This window comes from Epinephelus fuscoguttatus, linkage group LG15 (assembly GCF_011397635.1).
Source record: "Epinephelus fuscoguttatus linkage group LG15, E.fuscoguttatus.final_Chr_v1".
In the NCBI taxonomy this organism is placed as follows: Eukaryota; Metazoa; Chordata; class Actinopteri; order Perciformes; family Serranidae; genus Epinephelus; species Epinephelus fuscoguttatus.
Window position 1 is genome coordinate 18,745,771 of NC_064766.1, and position 20,346 is coordinate 18,766,116.

The 20,346-nt window shown below is 40.2% G+C and overlaps 1 protein-coding gene across 1 annotated transcript; it reads right to left on the reverse strand.

The window, feature by feature from the left end:
• Positions 1-902: 902 nt before the first annotated feature.
• LOC125902248 (activin receptor type-2B-like) lies at positions 903-19,277 on the reverse strand. The gene is made up of 11 exons (XM_049598452.1): positions 18,719-19,277; positions 16,463-16,670; positions 12,478-12,593; positions 11,820-11,971; positions 11,411-11,554; positions 9,477-9,620; positions 8,547-8,695; positions 8,221-8,335; positions 5,901-6,039; positions 5,530-5,660; positions 903-5,239 (listed from the first exon to the last, which is right to left on the reverse strand). The coding sequence occupies exons 1-11, from the start codon at positions 18,768-18,770 to the stop codon at positions 5,045-5,047; spliced, it is 1,545 nt and encodes a 514-aa protein (XP_049454409.1). The 5' UTR covers positions 18,771-19,277; the 3' UTR covers positions 903-5,044.
• Between the last annotated feature and the right edge of the window lie 1,069 nt (positions 19,278-20,346).

Here is a 20,346-nt window from a genome sequence, read left to right on the forward strand (position 1 = left end):
TCTGGAACTTTGATTCAAGTATGCAATATTCGTTTTTATCCTTTTATTTTTATGTAGGATGGTTGTTATTTAATAGGGGAGGTATCTTCATAAGCCATTTTTGGCTTCTAACCTCTCCTGCACAGTGTTTTAACCTGTTTTTTATGTATTTTTCTATGCATATACGTGCAAATAAATGAAACGAAACTAAACTAGATCCTCTCTCAATTCTGTTAAATCATACTGCTATCATTAGGTAGCAGTAGCATCACTGTATTTTAGACATTATATAATTTCTATATATTAAAATTAGGCACACCGTTAATATATGGAGTACACTTGTTCTGTTTCTGCTCAGCAGCAAATAAATAAATAGCGACTATTTTGGATCACAGACATATGTCTTGCCAACATATCACCCAACAACAAGAAAAAAATATCCCTAGTAATTAGTTGAGACTGGAATAGAAGAGAACATATTATTATGAAAGGTTACACAAATGATTAAATGTGTGTTATATGGATTAAAAATACTGCTGGACTAGATTTTAATAGCTACAAAGGTGCCATTTCCATGTCTAGACAGGAAAATGAATGATTACACAGCCTCATTAGTCAGCTTCATTCACAGTTTTGATCAATGGGTATTGTTCCTGACAAATAAAAGGACCTAAACCAAACTACTGTTACTAATGCTGCCATCTAGTGTACACATGTAACCATAGAACACTTAGAGTGAGTCACAGACTGTGGCAGAGCAGTGTTGGACATGTTAGATATATTCATACTTCTATACAGAACAAAGCTTTGCATAATTCATGTCTTACTAATGGCATTATTTAGACTCATGAAAAGCTTTTTGTGTTTTAATTATTATGGTGAAACTGATGTGGAAAAAAAAGCAAAGGACTCCATTTGCATGGTTAATCAGTGTTTGTCTTTATTTCAATATACAAAAAGATGGATGTATTCTCATCTAGTTTATATTTCTAAGCATTTCAACTCACAGATAAAGTCACCATTCGTACTGTTTTAGTGAAACAAACCAACATACAGGCACACGCACACCGCACACACACAGTTCACATAAACAGGGAAGGTCACACGGTTCCAACATCCACTCAAGACAATGACAAATGAACAATATGTCAACTGTAAATCAAAAAGAAAAAAGGATTTTGCTTTCACAAGATTCACACATGAAAAGGAAGAAACCCTTTACATTTGTCAAGTAAATATATACACAATAATTGATATTTTTTTCCTTTTTTTTTTTTTTTTCTTGAAGATGAGACCGACTCCATGTTAGTGTTACTAACGAGGTACTGCATGAGGTAACTGGTTTTTCTGTTCAGAAGAGCTGGGTGTAAGACAGCATTTTGGAGGTAACGAACGCTCGCGGCAGATTTTGCCTTCGCAATGCGTTGGTTTTTCTGGCACAATACGTGAAAGCACCTGGGTCACGTTCAGCTCACACACAAAAAAATTCAACCCACAGCATTGTCTTCTATCTGGGTTTCTTTTTTTTTTTTTTTTTTTTGGGAACACGTGTCCTCATCAGAACATGATCCAGGTGTGATGAGATGTACTTTATTGATCCGCAGAGGAAACCTGCTAAGTCACAGCTGAGTTTAACTACTTAAACTATGATATTCAAGTGACTATTGCTGTATAATAAATATTGCTGGACTCTTGGACCACGCACATGCCACTGTTTTACATGAATCCCAATGGGGCTGCATTATCAGTCATGTAGTTGTAGACACATTGATGATCTCCAAAACACTGAAAACATTATTCTGTATGGATTGATGTTTCTTTTTTTTTTTTTCTCCCACACGTTCTTAACCAAAACTGCACAGGAGCAAGCGTTACAGACCACTGTTAAAATCACCATCTTTCCACAGCACTAATCAAAGCACAACAGATGAGCCTGTGTGTTGTCCAGCACGGTTTAACTATCACCAAACAGAGCCCTGTTCTTCACACGTGGCTTAAGTAAGTCAGGCTAACATGAGGCTAAATAACACGGCTTTACAGTTTTTTTTTTTTGGTTCTTTGAAAGCAGTTTGAAGGTGGATTTGTTGATCCTGGATTGAGTTCTCTCAAAAAACAGTGTGAGCACCTTTTGAAATGAAGGCAAAATGAGTTGAAACCATGATCAGCGATCACACGATCATGGGATTACGGTTACACGAGGTAGGCGTGTTAGAAACCCTACCAGCATGCACTGCTGCATAAGTCTCATCTTATATGATTTCCTTGTACTTGCTGTACTTGTCCACACTTTGATCACTCTTAAACACTAAGATATTACAAGTAAATGTAGTGAGATTACAAGTGATGCTGGTGCATCATAAGTGCTCGCCAATTGACATTCATGCATCTGCAAGTCTGCCGTGAAAAGGACGTTTTACTAAGTAAATCTAAAAAGCTGCTTTAATTGCATGAGCAATTTTCAACAAAGTGGGCTCTGCAATTAATCATTTAATTAGTTTTCAAATGCATAAATGTCCATTTTCATGTCAAATTAAATGCCGTATGTTCGGACTCCACTGGTCTTTTAACAATCAGAATGTTAAAGTTTCTCTTTCTGATTAGTTTCCCAAGCTAAATTTGGCTTGGCTGTTTTTTTAGTGTACAAACTTTCTGTGTTGTACATTTTATTATGTTTAAGTACAGGTTATCTTCATTTAAAAAATCCACTTGTGATAATTACACCAACAGATTATAGTAATTTTACGAGAACATGCACATTCTCATCGACCCTCTGTCATTATAAATCTAAGAAAATCATTTCATACATGTGGGTTTCGTCCCAAAATGTCTTGGTTATGATCCAGCTAACTGTCAGGAAGCTTATCTTAAGGGTTGCTATGACAACACCTTTAAAGAACCAAAAAAAAAAAATCCAGACTTGCTTCAAATTAACACTCTAACCTGGATAATTCAGTCATCCACGTACGAAGAACAGGGCTCGGATCTGAACATCACATCAGCGGGTTAATATTGAGGTAATACTGTTCAAACTGGCATCTCCAGCAAGTGGCCAATCACAGAAGCCGCCAGCACCAAAACCATCAGGGATTTTTTTTTTTTTTCATTTGTTTTTCTTTTTTTTTTGTCTGTATTTCAATGATACACACACTAAGCTTTCTAATGCGAGTGCTACCTACACAGCTTCTGATTCAGAGGAACTGATACCGTTATTCATAGAAATCAGTAACACAACCACCACTCTTGAAAAAAAATCATATATATACTGTATATATATATATATTTAAAAACAAAAAAAAAATCACAGGGCTAGTTGTCAAAACAACCTTTAAATATGTTTTAGTGGAACTGAGGAATCCCTTTCCGTTTCTGTGAAAATGAGAACGATAATGCCCTGATTTTCGTATTTTTAAAAAACAGATCAGTGTTCGGCAACTGTGTGTACAGGTCTATTTACAAGAATCTGCCTCTCTTCTTTTTCCGTTTGTACAGCATTAACACCGTGACGACTGGTCAGGCTCTATTTTTAAAAAAATCTCCACAGACAAAGAGGCCCGACCGACAATAAAATATATCAACTACTAAAACACAATAAAATACATAAACACAACTTGATATACATGTAGAAAAAGCCTGAGGTACTTGTCAGAATATCTGAGGTCAGTCTGGAGGAGTAAGCAGCTGAGGGCTTACCCAGTCAACAAACACAAAAACAGAATATTAGCCTCACATAATATCATTAGCGTTATATTAACAAAGAATACATGTACATCTACAAATCCTTGAGTATCCTGGAATAGTCACAGCAGCATAACGGACATTCAATGTATGGTATTCATGTTATGGTACAACTATGGCATTGCATTTGAGACAAAGGCAACCATTTGAGCTCTCCTTGCATGATGTACAGTGACTGAGGTATCTGGGGACTGGTGTCCGACTGAGTCTATTGAACAAACACCCATGAAAATTAAAAACAGACATGTTGCTTACTCAAGTATGGCCCTCGCAAGGATAAACCCCAACTATCTGTCCATGGTTCTTACTTTAAAAACACGCTCTATCCATCGCACATCATTTAGTCTTCAAATTCTCTCACACGCACGCGCGCACACACGTTCGCTCACTCACGCAGACAGTTAAAATCAAGAATGTGTAACATTGCAACTCCAGACAGCATCCGTCAATGCCCCTGGCACTGGCAAAGGAGTAACTCTGAATTTCTACAATTAAAAAACAAAATAAAATCCAGGAATATGTCCATGATAGCTAGCTGGATAGCTTGGCTCTCAAATTAGAGAAAATGTTCCAAAGAAGCCTACTGGATACCTGAGAGGTAGTTCCCCAGGGACAAGACGCTTGTCCCAAATCTTCAAAAAGTCCAAAATGTCCAATACAACTGCTCAGCTCCCGTTTTTTAAGCTCCTCCCTTGCGATAAAACAGCTGTGCTCCGACTTGGTTTGATCTTCTTTTATTTTCCTTTCATTCTGAGGCATTCACAGGTTTAAAATAAGGGAGCACACTCGAGTTGTAAAAATCGAGAAGCTTCGACCCCTGAGGAAGATGAATATATTTTGTCTAACAGTCTCAAAACGGTTCCTCCGAGGTGTGCAGCGCGTCGTCCGAGGTTTGGAGCAAAAGGTTCGTTTCATTTGGCCGCAGACGATCATGACCAAGACAGGAAAACGACAAAGATAACAACTCATGAGGTAATAAAAATAGACTAACACAAAAGAAATACATGAGGTAATGACGACATTTAAGATTTGACACATGGGTGTTATCAGATGTGCCCATCGCATAACTTACTACTACTTCAAACTACAGCAGATGGATGTGTTAGTAAGATCCGACTTTTAACACCAAAAACTGAAGAAAAGAAAAACAAAAAAAACATACCAGTATTGGGATAAAATAGCAGCTGCATTCAAGTTGCTAGTTGTTGTTGTTGTTGTTGTTGTTGTTGTTGTTGTTTTTTATGTTTTTAAATATTCACGGAGATCTGCTGAGTTTGGATTTCAAAAAATAAAAAGTCAGGAGCTCAGGGTGAAAGATGGTGTCACCCATTCAGGTGCTGGACTCTTTGGGAGGTAGGTCCTCGTTGGTGAGAGACGTCACAATGCAGACGGGGCTGTCTGAGGTAGTGCTGCTGATCGTCCTGGAGATCTGGGCGATGCGCTCCTCGACGCAGCCGGCGGACAATCGCGCCTCTGCGTCGTGGTCCCAGCATTCTTCGATGGTCTCGCACATCTGGCTCAAACCCTGCGGCCACAAAGCAGAAGTTTTAGGAGAACAAGCCTGTAGCTCTTTTTTCTTACTTTATTAAAAGGGCACTTTAGTTTCGACCCCAAAAATTAAATAAAAAATTCACAGAGCAGAAATCCCTCGCTTTTTCTATGGCCTAAAGGTATAAATATAACAACAAGAGAAACAAAACTGATTCAGAGAATTATGACCTCAGACGATCGAGCTGTATTCACTGGAAAAAAGGATGCATGACATCCTGGCATTGCTGCAGAAACTGCAGGAGCCATTCTTCCACTGTTACTCACAGGATGTTTGAGCCAGCAGTCCTTGATGGCTGGACGCATCTTCTTGTGCACAACCACATCCTGCAGATCCTCCAGGGAGGGATGCTGGCCTATTTCATCCTCAAACGGCAGCATGTACTCGCAAACTGTACCTGTACGAGGGGCAGCAGGGGCACAGGATGGAAAGCATTACACAGAGATCAGGTTGAGGAAATAGTGCAGCATTTGGATTTTGAAAAACTGAAACTTGCTGCCCAAACTACACCATTAACCCAGCTCAGATGGCTTTCTCAGGCAAAACGAAAACTAATCCTTTGTTTATTAGGTCAGCCTGAAGCACCGTGACCTTTTCACCTGTTGGCGAAGCAGCATTCCTGCACTGTTTGACTCACCGTCTGTCTCTGTGCAGCGGGACACCAGCTCCCACAGCACCAAGCCCATAGCATACATGTCTATCCTCAGGAAGGAGTCTCGTTGGAAGTTGATGGCTCCCTCCAGCACTTCTGGAGCCATGTAGCGCCTCGTACCCACCTGACAGGAAAAAGGATTTAAGTATATATAAGTATGTGCACGAATGATGTTTCTGAGGAGTCATGCTGGCTGCTAACAGCTCAAGAAATGCAAGAGCTTTTTTTCTTCATTTTGAAACTTTCTACACAGGCACATTTAAAGGAGCAGTGTGTAGGGTTTAGTGGCATTAAACAGTGAGGACTGCAGATTGCAACCAGTTGAAACGCTGTGCGCATGTGCCGAGCGTGAACTTCTGGTTAAGATTCGTTCAGTGTTTACTGTTCAGGAGGTTTTTACCGGGAGCTGGATTACCCACAGAGGTCTGCTCCTTTAGAAAACAAATGGACCAGGTGATTTAAACTGGTAAATACACTTAATAAAGCAGCTTCACGTTAAGAAATCAGCGTTTTTCGGACACTGCTTTTCGCAGAGGGGCTGCTAACTACAGTGGCTCACACAAAAAAGCAAATGGCCCTATCTAAAGCCCAGTTCAGACCAAAGATTCGTGATGAGACGAGCTGAAACATTCTGCTACTTGCAATGCACCGTTCTGTAACGTTCTAAAAACCTGCCGGTTCACACCAATGCAACTAGATGAGATGGTGTATCGTCCCTATGCAACAACTCCCTGTGCTTCCATTCTGATGGCTGAATATAATTTGTAGCTCCTTAAAACATGAATGAGGATAGTGATAGCGAGATACTGTTTACAGCTGCATTTATAGTAGTGATGAAACGGTGAAAAATAGAAACAAATAAAACAACAATAAACACATACAGCGAGCAGCAGCGACCCACCGTCCAACACTGGCACACCGTGAGGACAGAAACAGAGGGCTCGGCGGGGACAGAGAGCCTGCCACAGCCGCCATTTTGACTTGACCAGTGGACTTCACCACAAGCCAACTGGCTGTAGATACAGGCAACGTGGCTTATGTTCTAAAACCAGCTGCCAGCAACTTGAGTAGCTGAGTTGCAGGTGACACCATCAGCCGGCCAGTTCACACCGCTGCAAAATTTCTCTGCAATGTTGTAAAACGGTTTTGTCTCATCACGAATGTTTGGTCTGAACTGGGCTTAAAGCTAGTGTTTGGTTTGTCCATTCTAGGCTACTGTAGAAACATGGCAGACTCCAAGAACAAGGACCTGCTCCCTATGTGGATATAAGCAGCTCACTCTAAGGTAATGAAAACATAACGGCTTTTATTTTTAGGTGACTACACTCTAAAGAAAACATAATTATTATATTCCATTTCTGCCACTATATATTCCCTTAAATCCTACACACTGGACCTTTAATGCACCTGAACATGAGCCTGTTAAAATGGCAAAAAACATTGTTACTATCAGACAACATCCTGCTTCTCTGCTGGGTAAACTGGCTGCACTTTAAAAGCAGCAATCTCCAAACTTATCAAGTTATTCTGCAGCCAGGATAAACACTTTCCAATCTCTTCATGGTGAATTATTAACGCCATCTCTCAATGTCAAACCGTACAATAGGAAACAGCCTCTATACGCTTTATTTTTAATTCCTGCTTACCGTAGAAACACTGACTTTTTAATTAGTCACTTGTAATCAAAGTTGGCTACTGAAGCTTTTTAGACTCAAAATATCAAAATGAAAAACCTCTGCAAATGAAGTGCAAATCTAAAGCACAGTAACTGACTCCATAAATGTTAACTATTCAATATTTACTCAGAAAAATTCACATCACAGTATCACTGCATATTTCAGATAAGTCAGGTCTTGCATCAGAGTGCCAACGTGGAAACAAAAACCAGGGTAGTGTTCTGTTTGAATAGTCCGCCTACAGAGAGTTTATGGAGTATTTGTAACATCTGCACAGCTTATTAAAAGGAGATTGAACAATTCAACTCTTTGGCTTTATTCTGCAGATGTTTAACAGGTTGTCTACACAGAATACATGACAATTCATGAACATGCCTACATATTTTCAGAGTCATTTAATGGAACTTGAAGTATTCACTCAAGCTTAGCTGCTTAGGTCAAGTGAATAGTTCAAGATCAAGTCAATTATTCTGAGAATATGGAGTTGAATTGTCACATGTAAATGTAAAGATAACGTCTACAGACAAAGTGAAGCAGTCGAATTGTTGATTCTCATGTAAAGAGCTCTTGAAATGTTACAAATACTTTGTCAACTAGGTGTTAAAACTATGAGTGAAGTGGTTCCATACCTGGCCGTGAGTATCTCCTGGAGGTTTTCCTGGTTCAAATCGCACAGCGAGCCCAAAGTCTCCGACGACTGCGGTCAGATCGTCTCGCAGCATCACATTCTTGCTCTTGAAGTCCCTGGGAAATTTCAGGACAACTTCATTAAAACACTGTAATTATAGAGATGTTTAGTCACAGGCATTAATCCGTGGACTTAAGAGGCTACATTACTAAATCAAGCACAACCAGAAGAGGGCAGAACTAAAGGTTTCATCCACAATGAAATGTAGTCTGATCGTCAGTTTCTGTGAGGTTCAGGAACAGAACACTGGGTTTGTGTTTTCTCTACCTGTGTGCAATGGTGGGTTTGGGCCCCTCTCCCTTGTAGCTGGGAATGTCCTCATGGAGGTAAGCCAAACCGCGGGACATGGTCTCTGCTATGTGACACAGCTCAGTCCAGGTCACAGTGTTACCCTTCAGGTGGTCTGTCAAGGAGCCCTGCGCACACACACAAAACACAAAAGCTTCAGGAACAAGGATTACTAACTGCAGAATCTAATTTTCAACCAACGTCTCAGAAATTCTGCGGTTAGTCAGTGTCCAAGGAGTCAGCCAAACATTTTATTCACCAGCCGAACAGTGCAGTCTGGAAAGGCATCTAAATTCACTCAATATAGCTTAAATTATCATTAAAAATACTGACAAAAATGGAAACATAAAAAACCAAACGGATGACACATGCACAGATGGCACTGAGACAATTACTGGAACTAAATATGTTTGTGCCCCTGCCACGGATAGAAGGTGCTATGAGGACAAGCCGTGAAAGTCATTACACAAATGTAAATGCTAAATTTGTGGTTCTGCTTATTATTGTTTAATCCTGTTTTGATGTATTAATACCTTTGTTGAGGAAACCAATGAACGGGATATTCTGGTCGCCTCCAGCTGTTTAATCATACAGTATTATTTCAGGCGCACACTCGTTATTACTGCCATTTTTGACACTAGTAGTATTTAACATAATTGGCTGCATTATTTTTACACCTCATGCTTACAAAAACATACACTGTATAAATCTAAGCAACACAATTCTATCACTTTAAGGTGTACCGGGCGCTGCAGACCTGCCATAAGTAATAAAATCTGCTTTAATAAAAGCTGTGATGCTCTTTTGTTGAGGTAAATAAAAGGCCTCTGCCAATATTGGAAAATGTCCAGCATGAATGTGCTATATGTGGGTCTATATGGGAGCATATACGGGGAGGTGTGTACTCACCCTCTCATGAAACTCTGTGATGAGCCACAGCTCAGTCTCCAGGTTGGTGCCGTGCTTCTCTGCAGCGATGTAACGCAAGAGGTTCTCATGTCGCATCCCCGGAGTCAGGAATATGTCCCGTTCATTTTGCCACGACTGCTTGTCCTACACCAACACACACAGACGAGATAGTTATATCAAGATGTTAATGATTAGTACAAGCATTTCTTTTAAAAAAAATAATGGGGTCTTTCATTTAATGTCACACAAAGCTTCAACATTATATGAAACTCACAGCGCCAAGCATCCAATCTTCCAAAAACTTCACATCCAGTAGTCTTGAATAACCCAGATGTTCATTTAACAGTATGTACGGTTGTCATGATGGCATTTCTAGCAACCTCAAAGACTCCTTTAACCATCTGGATGAAATGATGGGGTGTATTCCTTCCACTGCATCACATTTTAAATATGTGTCCTCTAGTCACACCTCTTTTTCAAACAAAGACAGTAGCCAGACACCAGAAACCACAACCTTTCTTAACTTGTATGTGAAACACATTAAAAATAGCAGGTATACACTAATGTTGCTTTCCAATCTTTTATATTTCAGACAAAATACACAAAAGATTTACAGTCCAAGAGATAAGATTGAACAGGTTGAGGAACTAGGGCTGCCCCCTAATAGTCGACCAAACGTTATTTGACCACACAGGTCATTAGTCTGCAAGATTTTATTGGTCACTTAGTCGTAAAAAAAAACAAACAAACATGAAACTCTATTAGGAGCTGCACCTTGTCAAAATAAATCAAAACCTATGTGACTGGACCATGTAGGGAATTTAATTTGAAAGGACAGATACAGGAAGAGACCACACTCAGCAGTCAGACAGGAGTCATGTTACAAACCAATCATAGCCGACAGATATCTTTCCCTTCTGTAAATATTCAGTCCAATAAATGTGGAAAAGTTGATCATGCTAGTGCAGGGCTACCCACAGCTTTACGTCTGTCCAGGTAAATAGGCTATATGCCCCTTGTTAAGGTTGCTTAGGAACCAAAAAGACAAAAGAGTAGCTCCCAAAGCCCGACCTCGCCTTTCCAGGCGGTTAAAGATGCGGCAAGTATACAACCAGTTAATAACATGTCGGGCAGGAAATCCAAAGTGTGGGATCATTTTGAGAAGGTGAAGGATGAACCCAAGGTGATATGTAAACTCATCCTCATTGGTCGACTACAAACATGACGTATCATCTGAAACATGGAAGTAGCTACATGCCCATTAGCCACTTAGCACAATCATTACTGCTTTGCCGACAGTGTCATTAACAGGCGGCTCGCTCAGTGTGTGACGTGCACTTGTAGATAAAATATAGGCCTATATTAATGAAGGTTCATTAGTACAGTTTTGTATTTCTCTGTAATGTAGCACAGTGTTAACAGTGTTACTGATACTATTCTTTCTCACACCTTCAACTCAAACCATTGTGTTGCCCCGCCCAAAATATATCATTTAACAACTAAGTTAATATTGTAAATATGTGGGTGACTAGTCGACTAATGGCCCTAAATGATGACTGCTGGTCGACTAGGAAAATTCTTGGTCGGGGGCAGCGTTTGTAGAATGGTTTTGTTGTTGAGATCTAAGACAAATTTCATAAATTATTCTGATAAAGAAGTTAAATCAAAACAGCATGTTAACATTTTGCTTGTATTTTACTGCTGCTACCTGGATTATGAGAAAATGGATTTAAATCTTTTGTATGATGCAACAGATGGGATATTTATTCATCCAGATGGTTAAAAGAGTCTTTGAGGACTTGAAGGATCAAAGGTTACTTCTTTTTCAAAAAAATCAGACGCTTGGTGCCGTGACTTGAATAATGTTCATACACAAACTGCAGCTACAACGCAGTATCTGTCAAGAAAAATTATAACTGACCCTGCTGACCTACCTGAACAGGGAAGATCTTAACAGCAACATATTCACTCATCAACTGGGCCTTCCAAACACAACCAAAGCGCCCCCTGGCTTTGATTTCCAGCAGCTGCAGTGGTTTCAGACCCACCAAGGGGGAAGGAGGAGCTGGTCCAGGATCCTAAATAACACAACAGGAGTATATTTTATTCTCTAGGACATAGTTCTGCTGCTAAATCGCTTTAAAAGATGTCTGCACTTCTCTTGACCTTAGCACAAAATCTTACAGGAACGTAACAGAAGAACTGGGTAATTAGGAAAAGCAGCAGCAGCGAAAGCAGCCACAGGCAGTACAGACACAAACATGCAGTGGGAGACTGATCTCTAAGCACCACAGATGTCACAGATTAAACGAGAGCCGGACTAAGGGGTACGGCCTCTCTCACCTCGCTCAGGTCTACATGGCCGTAGGGAGGTTTGCGGTGGCGGTACATCCACAAGGCCAGGACAAGGGCCAGGGACAGCACACAGAGAGGCAGCAGGGAGTACACGAGCACGTTTAGCAGGGACGGCACTCGGGGTGGAGGCCGGATTTTCACTGTCAAGGAGGAACAGAATAATTACAGTGTGTCAGCTTTATGACATGTAGGTTATAAGCAGCGTCACACGGACTTCGAGGCCTGATTTAAAAGGAGACAGGTAGCATTTTATCTAGATTGTTCGGCCTTGATCCTCACTGACTGAGTCACTACGCAGTCTGTAAAAATACAACAATCAGGCTGGTGATGGTGGGTTTAAAATCTACTTTTCTTCCTGTCTTAGTCAGCTGAAAATCAATGACAATAAAAGGTTATTATAGCTTTGAAAAGGCTCTTTTAAGAAAACTAAAATGTCAAGAAGCTGAATTTTACAATCCCTTTCACCCACATACTACACATGCATCATTTAGCAGCATTTAAAAGGAGAAATCACAGTCTGTGTGTGATATACATGATGTTTTTTTACTGCTGGATGCAAGGCTAAGCTTCACTCCCACTAATCGGAGGGGAAAAGCAAAGACCTATTTTTCGTCTGTACTATATGTGGGATGCATTTGCCGCTCACCTCGGTTGCCACTGCCAATCATGTCAGGAAGGTGGGTGAATCGTTCATTGCAGTAGTTGCCCTCGCAGCAGCAGAAGAAGACCTGAGGGTTTTCCTCCATGGAGACACACTCTTGCCTAAAAAAAAAAAAAAAAAGTGGATGACACACCTACATTATTAATTCGATAACCAAATGTCGAAACAAGAAACATCTGAAGCTTTAAGTTTTAATAATTAACACTTGCGCCAAAATATCAACTGATCTGATCTGACTCTTTGTTTTTGCTGTATATAAACACTCAAAGTAATATTTGTCCTATTTATTGCGAGGACTACAAGGCTTTAGCCCACACACTCACATAGGTTAGTGGTACTGATGCCCACGGAGATTAAATTCTACTGGGTACTTTAATGAGAAGGACATTTCTTATTGAGAATATATTGTCTTGTTGGCCTTATTAATGATCAACCAACGCAACGCTTACGGATCTGTTAGGAATTTAACACTTCATACACAAGACTGCAGAGCTGCTCTTTAACTCTAATTAATCTTGTAACAGCTGGCCTCTTATTTTTGCCCATATTGACGATTTGTTCTTTTGTAAGTGCGATTGATTTCCAGGATTCCCCGGTGTTTTCTTATTTCTGCTCTTCTCTTAGATGAAAGAAAATGTTTCGAGTGGTCGAGAGCACTCTTACCAAGATCGAAATAAAATTAGTGTTTTCACAATGCTAAAACTCGTCTGTCCAACACAAGGAACCACTCATTTTATATTTAAGGAACATGATTTTTACACAGTCTGAATAAATTTTTACTTTAACTACACTTTCAAAGGAAATACTGGACTTTTTACTTTTAACTCCATTACAATAATTTAACTTTTCCCCCCTTACAAATTCAGATTTTTGTACACAAACAATATGAAAATATATAAGTGCAGATGAAATGATTATTTCTTGGTTCAAGCTTCTCAAATATGAGGAAAATCAGTAAGTAAATTATTTTTTCCCCTGTTAAAGGGAGTTTTTCCTTGCGCTGTGAGGGGCCAAAGGTCAGGAGGGATGTCGTATGCTGTAAAGCCCTCTGAGGCAAATTGTGATTTGTGATATTGGGCTTTATAAAATAAAATTGATTGATTGATTTAGAAAATTCTACATTAAGTACTTTTACTTTAAATACTTTCCTGATTGTACTTACATACTTTAATAACATTTTCAACAAAGGACTTTTACAGGTAACAGTTGTTTGTACAGTGTGGTATTAGTACTTTTATTTGAATAAAGGATCTGAATACCTCCTCCACCACTGCTGCTGCTGGCAGAGTATTTACATCACAAATGTTTTACCATTGCTGGTTTTTAATTTTCATGTGACATCAGTACTCACACTCTGGCAAACCACATATTTAAAACCTAAATCCTATCTTTTTAGACTTGCATGTTTGTAGCTTTTATTTAAATAGTTGGTATCAAACATGTTTTTTTCATGCATATGTGCGAGTGTGTGGTTGAATCTTTTTTTACTATATCTTATCCTGTCTTTTATGTGTATTTTCTCCTTTTATTATGTAAAGCACTTTGAGTTGCACTTGCTGTATGAACTGTGCTGTACAAATGAAATTATTTTTATTGACTTTATTTGAGTTTACTTAACAGTTCGTTGATTTCACTGCTGCTGAATTTCTTCTTCTTACAGCCTTTCAGGCATGTGCCAGAGTATCTGAACACAGCACAACACCTGCCCTTATATAGTTATTTTCTTTCCCCTCTTGACACAAAATTAAGAGATAATATAAGGGACGTTCCAGAGAATGTTGCTGCATGACGCCATTGTCTCTCACCCTGCTCACAATTGCCCACCTCCTCTCCACTTTCCATTTTCCGTCTCTACTTTTTGAGCTTTTCACACAGATTAAACTGATCGGACAGAATTATCCCTCTATAGTTATAATAACAGGCCGCAGCGCTTCAGGTGGAAGTCATTTCCCCTGAAACTGTCAACAAATTTGTACCTGCGTCTAAACCTACAATTTGTGCACATTCTATTCCGGCAAAGCTTTAGAAAATATGTGTTTGGTTTAATGTAGTCCACGCTGATCAACATTAACATGCCACTGTGTCAAAAATTGCAGGTCAACCTCAGAACTATACTTTTAATGATCAGAAAGCAACACAAAGAATAAAAACGACCTGTTCCACGGTGGCTAATGGTTAATTCGTACTACGTACACAGACATATGTGTCATCAGGGGCAGATTATTACAGCTCTGTTTTCTCCAGCTTGCCTTCATGAGCCACCAGAGATCTCCAGCTTGTTCAGCTTGCTGCGGCTTGAATATTAAAGACTCAAAAAAGTTTGATCGTGCCACACAGCTCTGCGCAGTCTGCTGATAAAGCTAGTTTAGAATTCTCCCCCTGACTTACAAAATCCTGAGTGGCCCTGTGCCACCATATCTGTCCGCCGTAATCAGGCTGTGGACACTGAGTTGCACTCTGCACCCTCGTCGATGCAGATGCGGACTATCTGGTTACTCCCAGGAAGAGTGAATGTGAGCTCGGCTGGTTGCAGAGCGTTTACCAAACACCAACATGTGGAAATCAATCCCCCCGCCCCCCCCATCTAATAGAGTCTGGTTCTATATCAAGATTGGACATCTGACTTTTCAAATTACTTCAGTCTATGTCAACTTGTTCTGCCGACCTGACAATTTGGATCGTGAAATACAAAATATATAAGTGTAATTGACATTCGATATGCTGTGGAGTGTATTTTATGTGTCTAGGTGCTTGTATGTGTGGATGCAGAGGGCCACATGCTGTCTATCGATTTCTCAAGAGCCTTTCTGTAATCCATGAAGTGTTTGAGTCACTTTACAAGTAAAACTGCTCAACATGTGCTCCGATCAGCTTCTTAAATGTGTATATTTTTGGATTTTCTCTGTTTTATATCACTGTAAATTAAGTATCTGTAGTGTTTGGGTTTTTGATTTGACAGAACAAGCGTAGCCCTGGAAAACTGCAATTAATTTCAGGTGCAGTGTGTGAGAAGTATCCTGCAAGTACATCCATATACAGTAGCCGTAGTGGTGTCTGTTTGGTCGCCAACTTGTATAATGTATGCTGAGACACACTCAGTTGCCAGTTTATTAGGTACAACCACCTAAAACAGTCTAATGTAATCCTCCCTTTATCGAGGTTATGATGTTCAATTTTGTTTTGAGAGGTGTTGATTGTGAATGATCATTTTGGAGGCTTCAGTTTGTGCTGTTGAGCTGCTTTGTTTTATACTGACAGGTGTTTCTCTTATTTACTCCACACCATTTACAACAATGAAGGTAGCATAAAGAACAGAAACACCACTCTGTATAGTAAACTGGCAAGTGAGTGTATGTAATGTGTGTTGTGACTTGTATACCCTACATCTTGTTCTTCTAAGTCGTGTTTAGATGTTTTTAAGGCTGCAACTGATGATTTTATACGCTGATAAATCTCTCGATCCATCATTTACTCTGTTAACTGTCGAGCAGAGAGAGGAAAATCTATTGCATAATGCTCCTAGAGCTTGACATGACATCTTACAAATTGCTGTCTTTGTCCGACCACAAGGCCACAACCCAAAGATGTTGCATTCACAGTGATATAAAAAGCAGAATTAACAGCTGATCCTCACGTCTGAGGCCAGAAATGGCAACTGCTTGCAATTTCTCAGTTGAATTGGCTAATTTACAAATAGTTTCCGTGTTAGATGTTTGATTTCTACAAGTGCAAATGCCACAGGTCAAAGAAATATACAAATGAAGATAAGATTAAAAGAGGAAGTGATTCAGGCTCTCTTGTGTGCCGTGCATCTACTTATTTACCATCAAATATGCATGTATGTGCCTACATGTGGGCACTGAGGCAGATATTTATGTTGTACTCACTGCCAGTCACTCTGGGCACGAGCCAGACACCTAAAATATAAATGTAAATGTACGGCGGCGACGACCTCGCTCGGTGACCCTACCTGTCATAGCAGTTGAAGTCGTCCAGCCAGCAGCCTTTCTTCACCAGCTTGATGGTCCCTGAGGAGTTGAGCCAGGAGGCATAACAGTGCAGTCGCTTGTCCTTTTCCCCCTCACAGCGCTCGAAGCCGCTCTGGTTGGTCCTCTCCGTGCGCCAGTTATCATTGTAGTACACACACTCCCGGGTCTCTGCTTCGCCCAGACTGTACCCTGAGATGGACAGAAGGCCTCAGTCAGCTCACATCGTAATGAATTGAAAACCCAACAGCGGAAGCACAGACATATGGCGCAGGATCCGCTCGATGCCACGAAGAAGCATCTCTGAGCAGAGCCTCTATCATCACTCTGGCACATGGCCAAGTTTGGGAGATCTCTGTAGTAAAAAGGGAGTTCCTCTGGGCTAAGAAATTGTTGCTGAATAGTAGTTCAGCATAATCCCATTCACTACGAGATCTTTTCAGAGAGCAACAACTAGAAAGGAGGAAAAATGACAGGATTTAATTAGCTTCAGAAAAACAATGGTATGCCCTGCTGTGATATAGAAACACACCACACACCCGCATGCTACTTCTATAGATAAGGACTCTTGTATCCTGCCGTAGTGTGACGCATCTGGAAAGACAGATAAGACCTTCTTCTTTAAGGGCTTTTACTGTCATTTAGCAGGAAATACTTCCCCTCTACCCAAGCTGAGATGTAACAATAGCTGTCAGTCTCCTTCTGTTACACAATTCCTAATTGAAAAGGTTTTTATTGTTTCCCCTTTGTGGATTTAACGTCGGACACGCTCGAGGAGCACATGTAGGACATGTTTCTGATGAACACCGGAGCAGATAAGGTGCTGTGCATGTCGTCCACAATGTCGCTCGGACGTTCATGCCTCATCTTTGTTCACAGAAAAAATAGTGCATGTCTCTTTAAATCCCTGCCTATAGGAGGCTGCCCATCCCCCCAGTGTTACCCCCACCAAACCCATTACACACACACACACACACACACTCTCTCTCTCACACACACACACACACTCTCAGGCACGCATCCACTTACATACATTTAGTTGTCCAGCAGCATACAATGGATTTCATTATAGCATACAGGGGATGCATGCAATGACCAAACATCATGCTCATTATTAAGGAAGGAAGGGAAGGACGGTAGTAAGGACAAACACACACACATACACACACAGCAGTGATGCTCAATGCTCCATTGAGCAGAGATGGCATTTCTGATATCTGTGGTCACATGATCTGGGAGGACTTTTACTACAAGATCATTCCTCAACCCCCCTCCCTCTGTCACTTACTGAGGCTTACACCACAACAACATGAATTCTGGAGAAGCAGCTTACTATACACTCTGAGCCCCTAATCTATAAACCATAAAGGCATTAGCTACAGCACTATTTGGCACACATGAGACAGCTGTGCCTCAATAAAAATTTTATTGTAGATCATGAAAACTGGAAAAAAAATGAAGGGGAAAAGTGGACATCATTGTGTCCTGGGCACACACAGGGAGCACCTAGATAGGAGACAAAGGTAAACATGTTTGGGACACACACCACAGCCTCACATTTGAGTTGCAAACGCAGGCAAAAAAAAAAGCCCAAACAAAAGACAAACAACCCTCATGCTCAATTTCACGTGGTGGCAAGTCACACACAGGCTGTGTAACAGTAACCTCAATTCAGTGTAAAGACCTGCCTTCAGACACTGTCTCATCAAATCAAACGTGCATTGATTTATGGAAAAATCCTGTTTCAGAGAAAGTGTGTATGTGTGTGTGTGTGTGTGTTCAAAGGCTCCTCGGTGTTGAGGCTGTGACCACAAACAAGAGTGCAGACCTGAGATGTAGCCTATAAGGTTTCAGGATGTTGATGCAGCTGCTGCCTTCTATTCCTGCCACTGGGACGCAACAGTTTTAAATTTGGGGTTATTTTTAGGAGAATTTTCCGGCAGAAAATGGCTATATTTAATTATATATATTTTAAATCAAAAGGCAGATATTGCTTGAGTAATTGTGTATGTGAAAGATGCGTTTACGGGTGCAAACAGAGAAAGGGAATTATGGGGAAGAGAATAAAATCCCTTTCGTGTTCACTGCCAACAAAGTTTAAACAACTAACACACGTACAGTGGTTCGCGGGTGGAAATTTGAAACACACAATTACACACAGACAAAAAATGTGCTCGGGCTCGGAGGGGAGGAAGAGGAAAAAACTGTTGCAAATTTCGGAACCAACAATAGCCGCTTACCTGCGCACAAAGTTCCCAGAAGAAGTGAACAAGTCAGCCATGAAAAAGACATGTTCCGTTTTAAATACAGGACAGATATTTCCCCGGCTTTCCGTCGCGAACATTAAAACTCAGCTTGTCCAAAACATCAGTCCAAGGATCAAAACGACCACAGGCCTCCGGTCCCTCCAGCAGCCTAACCACCACCACCACCACCACCACAGCGCGTGTCAATAGCCGCGACGCCGCAACAATGTTGCAAGAAAAGATAGGAGCGATTAACTGACTGCCAGACTGCTCAGCCCGCTCATAGGTGCAGCATTTCGCGTCGGAAGTGGATCCAAAAACCGACTGGGAAGCCGCTAAACCATCCGAGACGAAAGCCCAGCGCTCTTTTTGAGGTTATTCACTTGAATAGTAGCACCGCTGCATCGGGAGGTCGGTCGGGGTTTACATGCATGTTACTGATCTGTGTCCAAAATGGCTTCTAAATGGGGAATGGGCTGCAAACAGGGAAACCCGGATGTGTAAACACAAAGAGGGGAATTCAGGCAGCCACCGTGTGACCTTAACACGACACCGTAGATAGACGCCTGAAATGACTTTATTTTTGCCTCATGTCGATAATTATCACGTTTTTTAATCATAAAAAAGCCCACGGGAAGGAAAAGGAGGCGTTGGTGGAGGATGTGTGCTTTCCACGTTGGTATTTGTCCCGCTTCCAGCTGATACAACACTTGCACTTTCTGTGGTCAGAGTTGGTATTTTATAGTCTACTTTTCGCTTGTTACTATTTAGCACCAGGTTTAAATGAAAATTTAAGGAAATACCCGGTGATTTTACTGATTATACGTCGAATATATGTCAAATTTTTACCCCCTTCTAAAAAATAACGATTTATGTTGCAGTATTTCAACTGCATGGGAAAAGCAACATCTCCAGATAAACTAAGGCAGGCTACACACTCTCTATGTATTTCATTTACAATATACAAAAACAATAAGCCGTTACAGACAAATTCAAAATATAAATGTATCAACTCCTACATTATGTATCCTACAAAATATATATATATATGTATTATATTGCTATATTTTTGTCTGTTTCAGTATCTCACAAATAGTGTGAAAAATTCTGTTTTTCTCCTTTTATGCATAAGTACACACACTCTATATATTTAATATACAATGTACAAACGCAATTAGCCATTACTTACAAATTCAAAATATAACTTTATCAACTCCTACATTATGTATCCTACAAAATATATATGTATTATATGGCTGTATTTTTGTCTGTTTCAGTATCTCACAAATAGTGTGATAAATTCATTTTTTTTCCTTTTATGCATAAGTACATACTCTCTATATATTTAATATACAATATACAAACACAATTAGCCACTTCTGTCAAATTCAACATATAAATGTATCAACTCCTACATTATGTATCCTACAAAATATAGTATGTATTATCTCACAAATATTGTGATAAATTCTGTTTTTTCCCTATCTGAATGATCTTTTATGCATAAGTACACACTCTCTGTATAATTAATGTACAATATATAAACACAATTAGCCACTTCTGTCAAAATCAACATATAAATGTATCAACTCCCACATTATGTATCCTACAAAATATAGTAT

What these genes read in the sequence shown, in the direction of transcription:
- LOC125902248 (XM_049598452.1), bottom strand. Translation starts at nt 18,770, where the DNA reads ATGTCTTTTTCATGGCTGACTTGTTCACTTCTTCTGGGAACTTTGTGC. An exon ending in TTAAGATCTTCCCTGTTCAG is followed by an intron (nt 9,621 to 11,410) that starts GTAGGTCAGCAG and finishes GTGTTGGTGTAG; the next exon opens with GACAAGCAGTCGTGGCAAAA. An exon ending in AAACCCACCATTGCACACAG is followed by an intron (nt 8,336 to 8,546) that starts GTAGAGAAAACA and finishes GAAATTTCCCAG; the next exon opens with GGACTTCAAGAGCAAGAATG.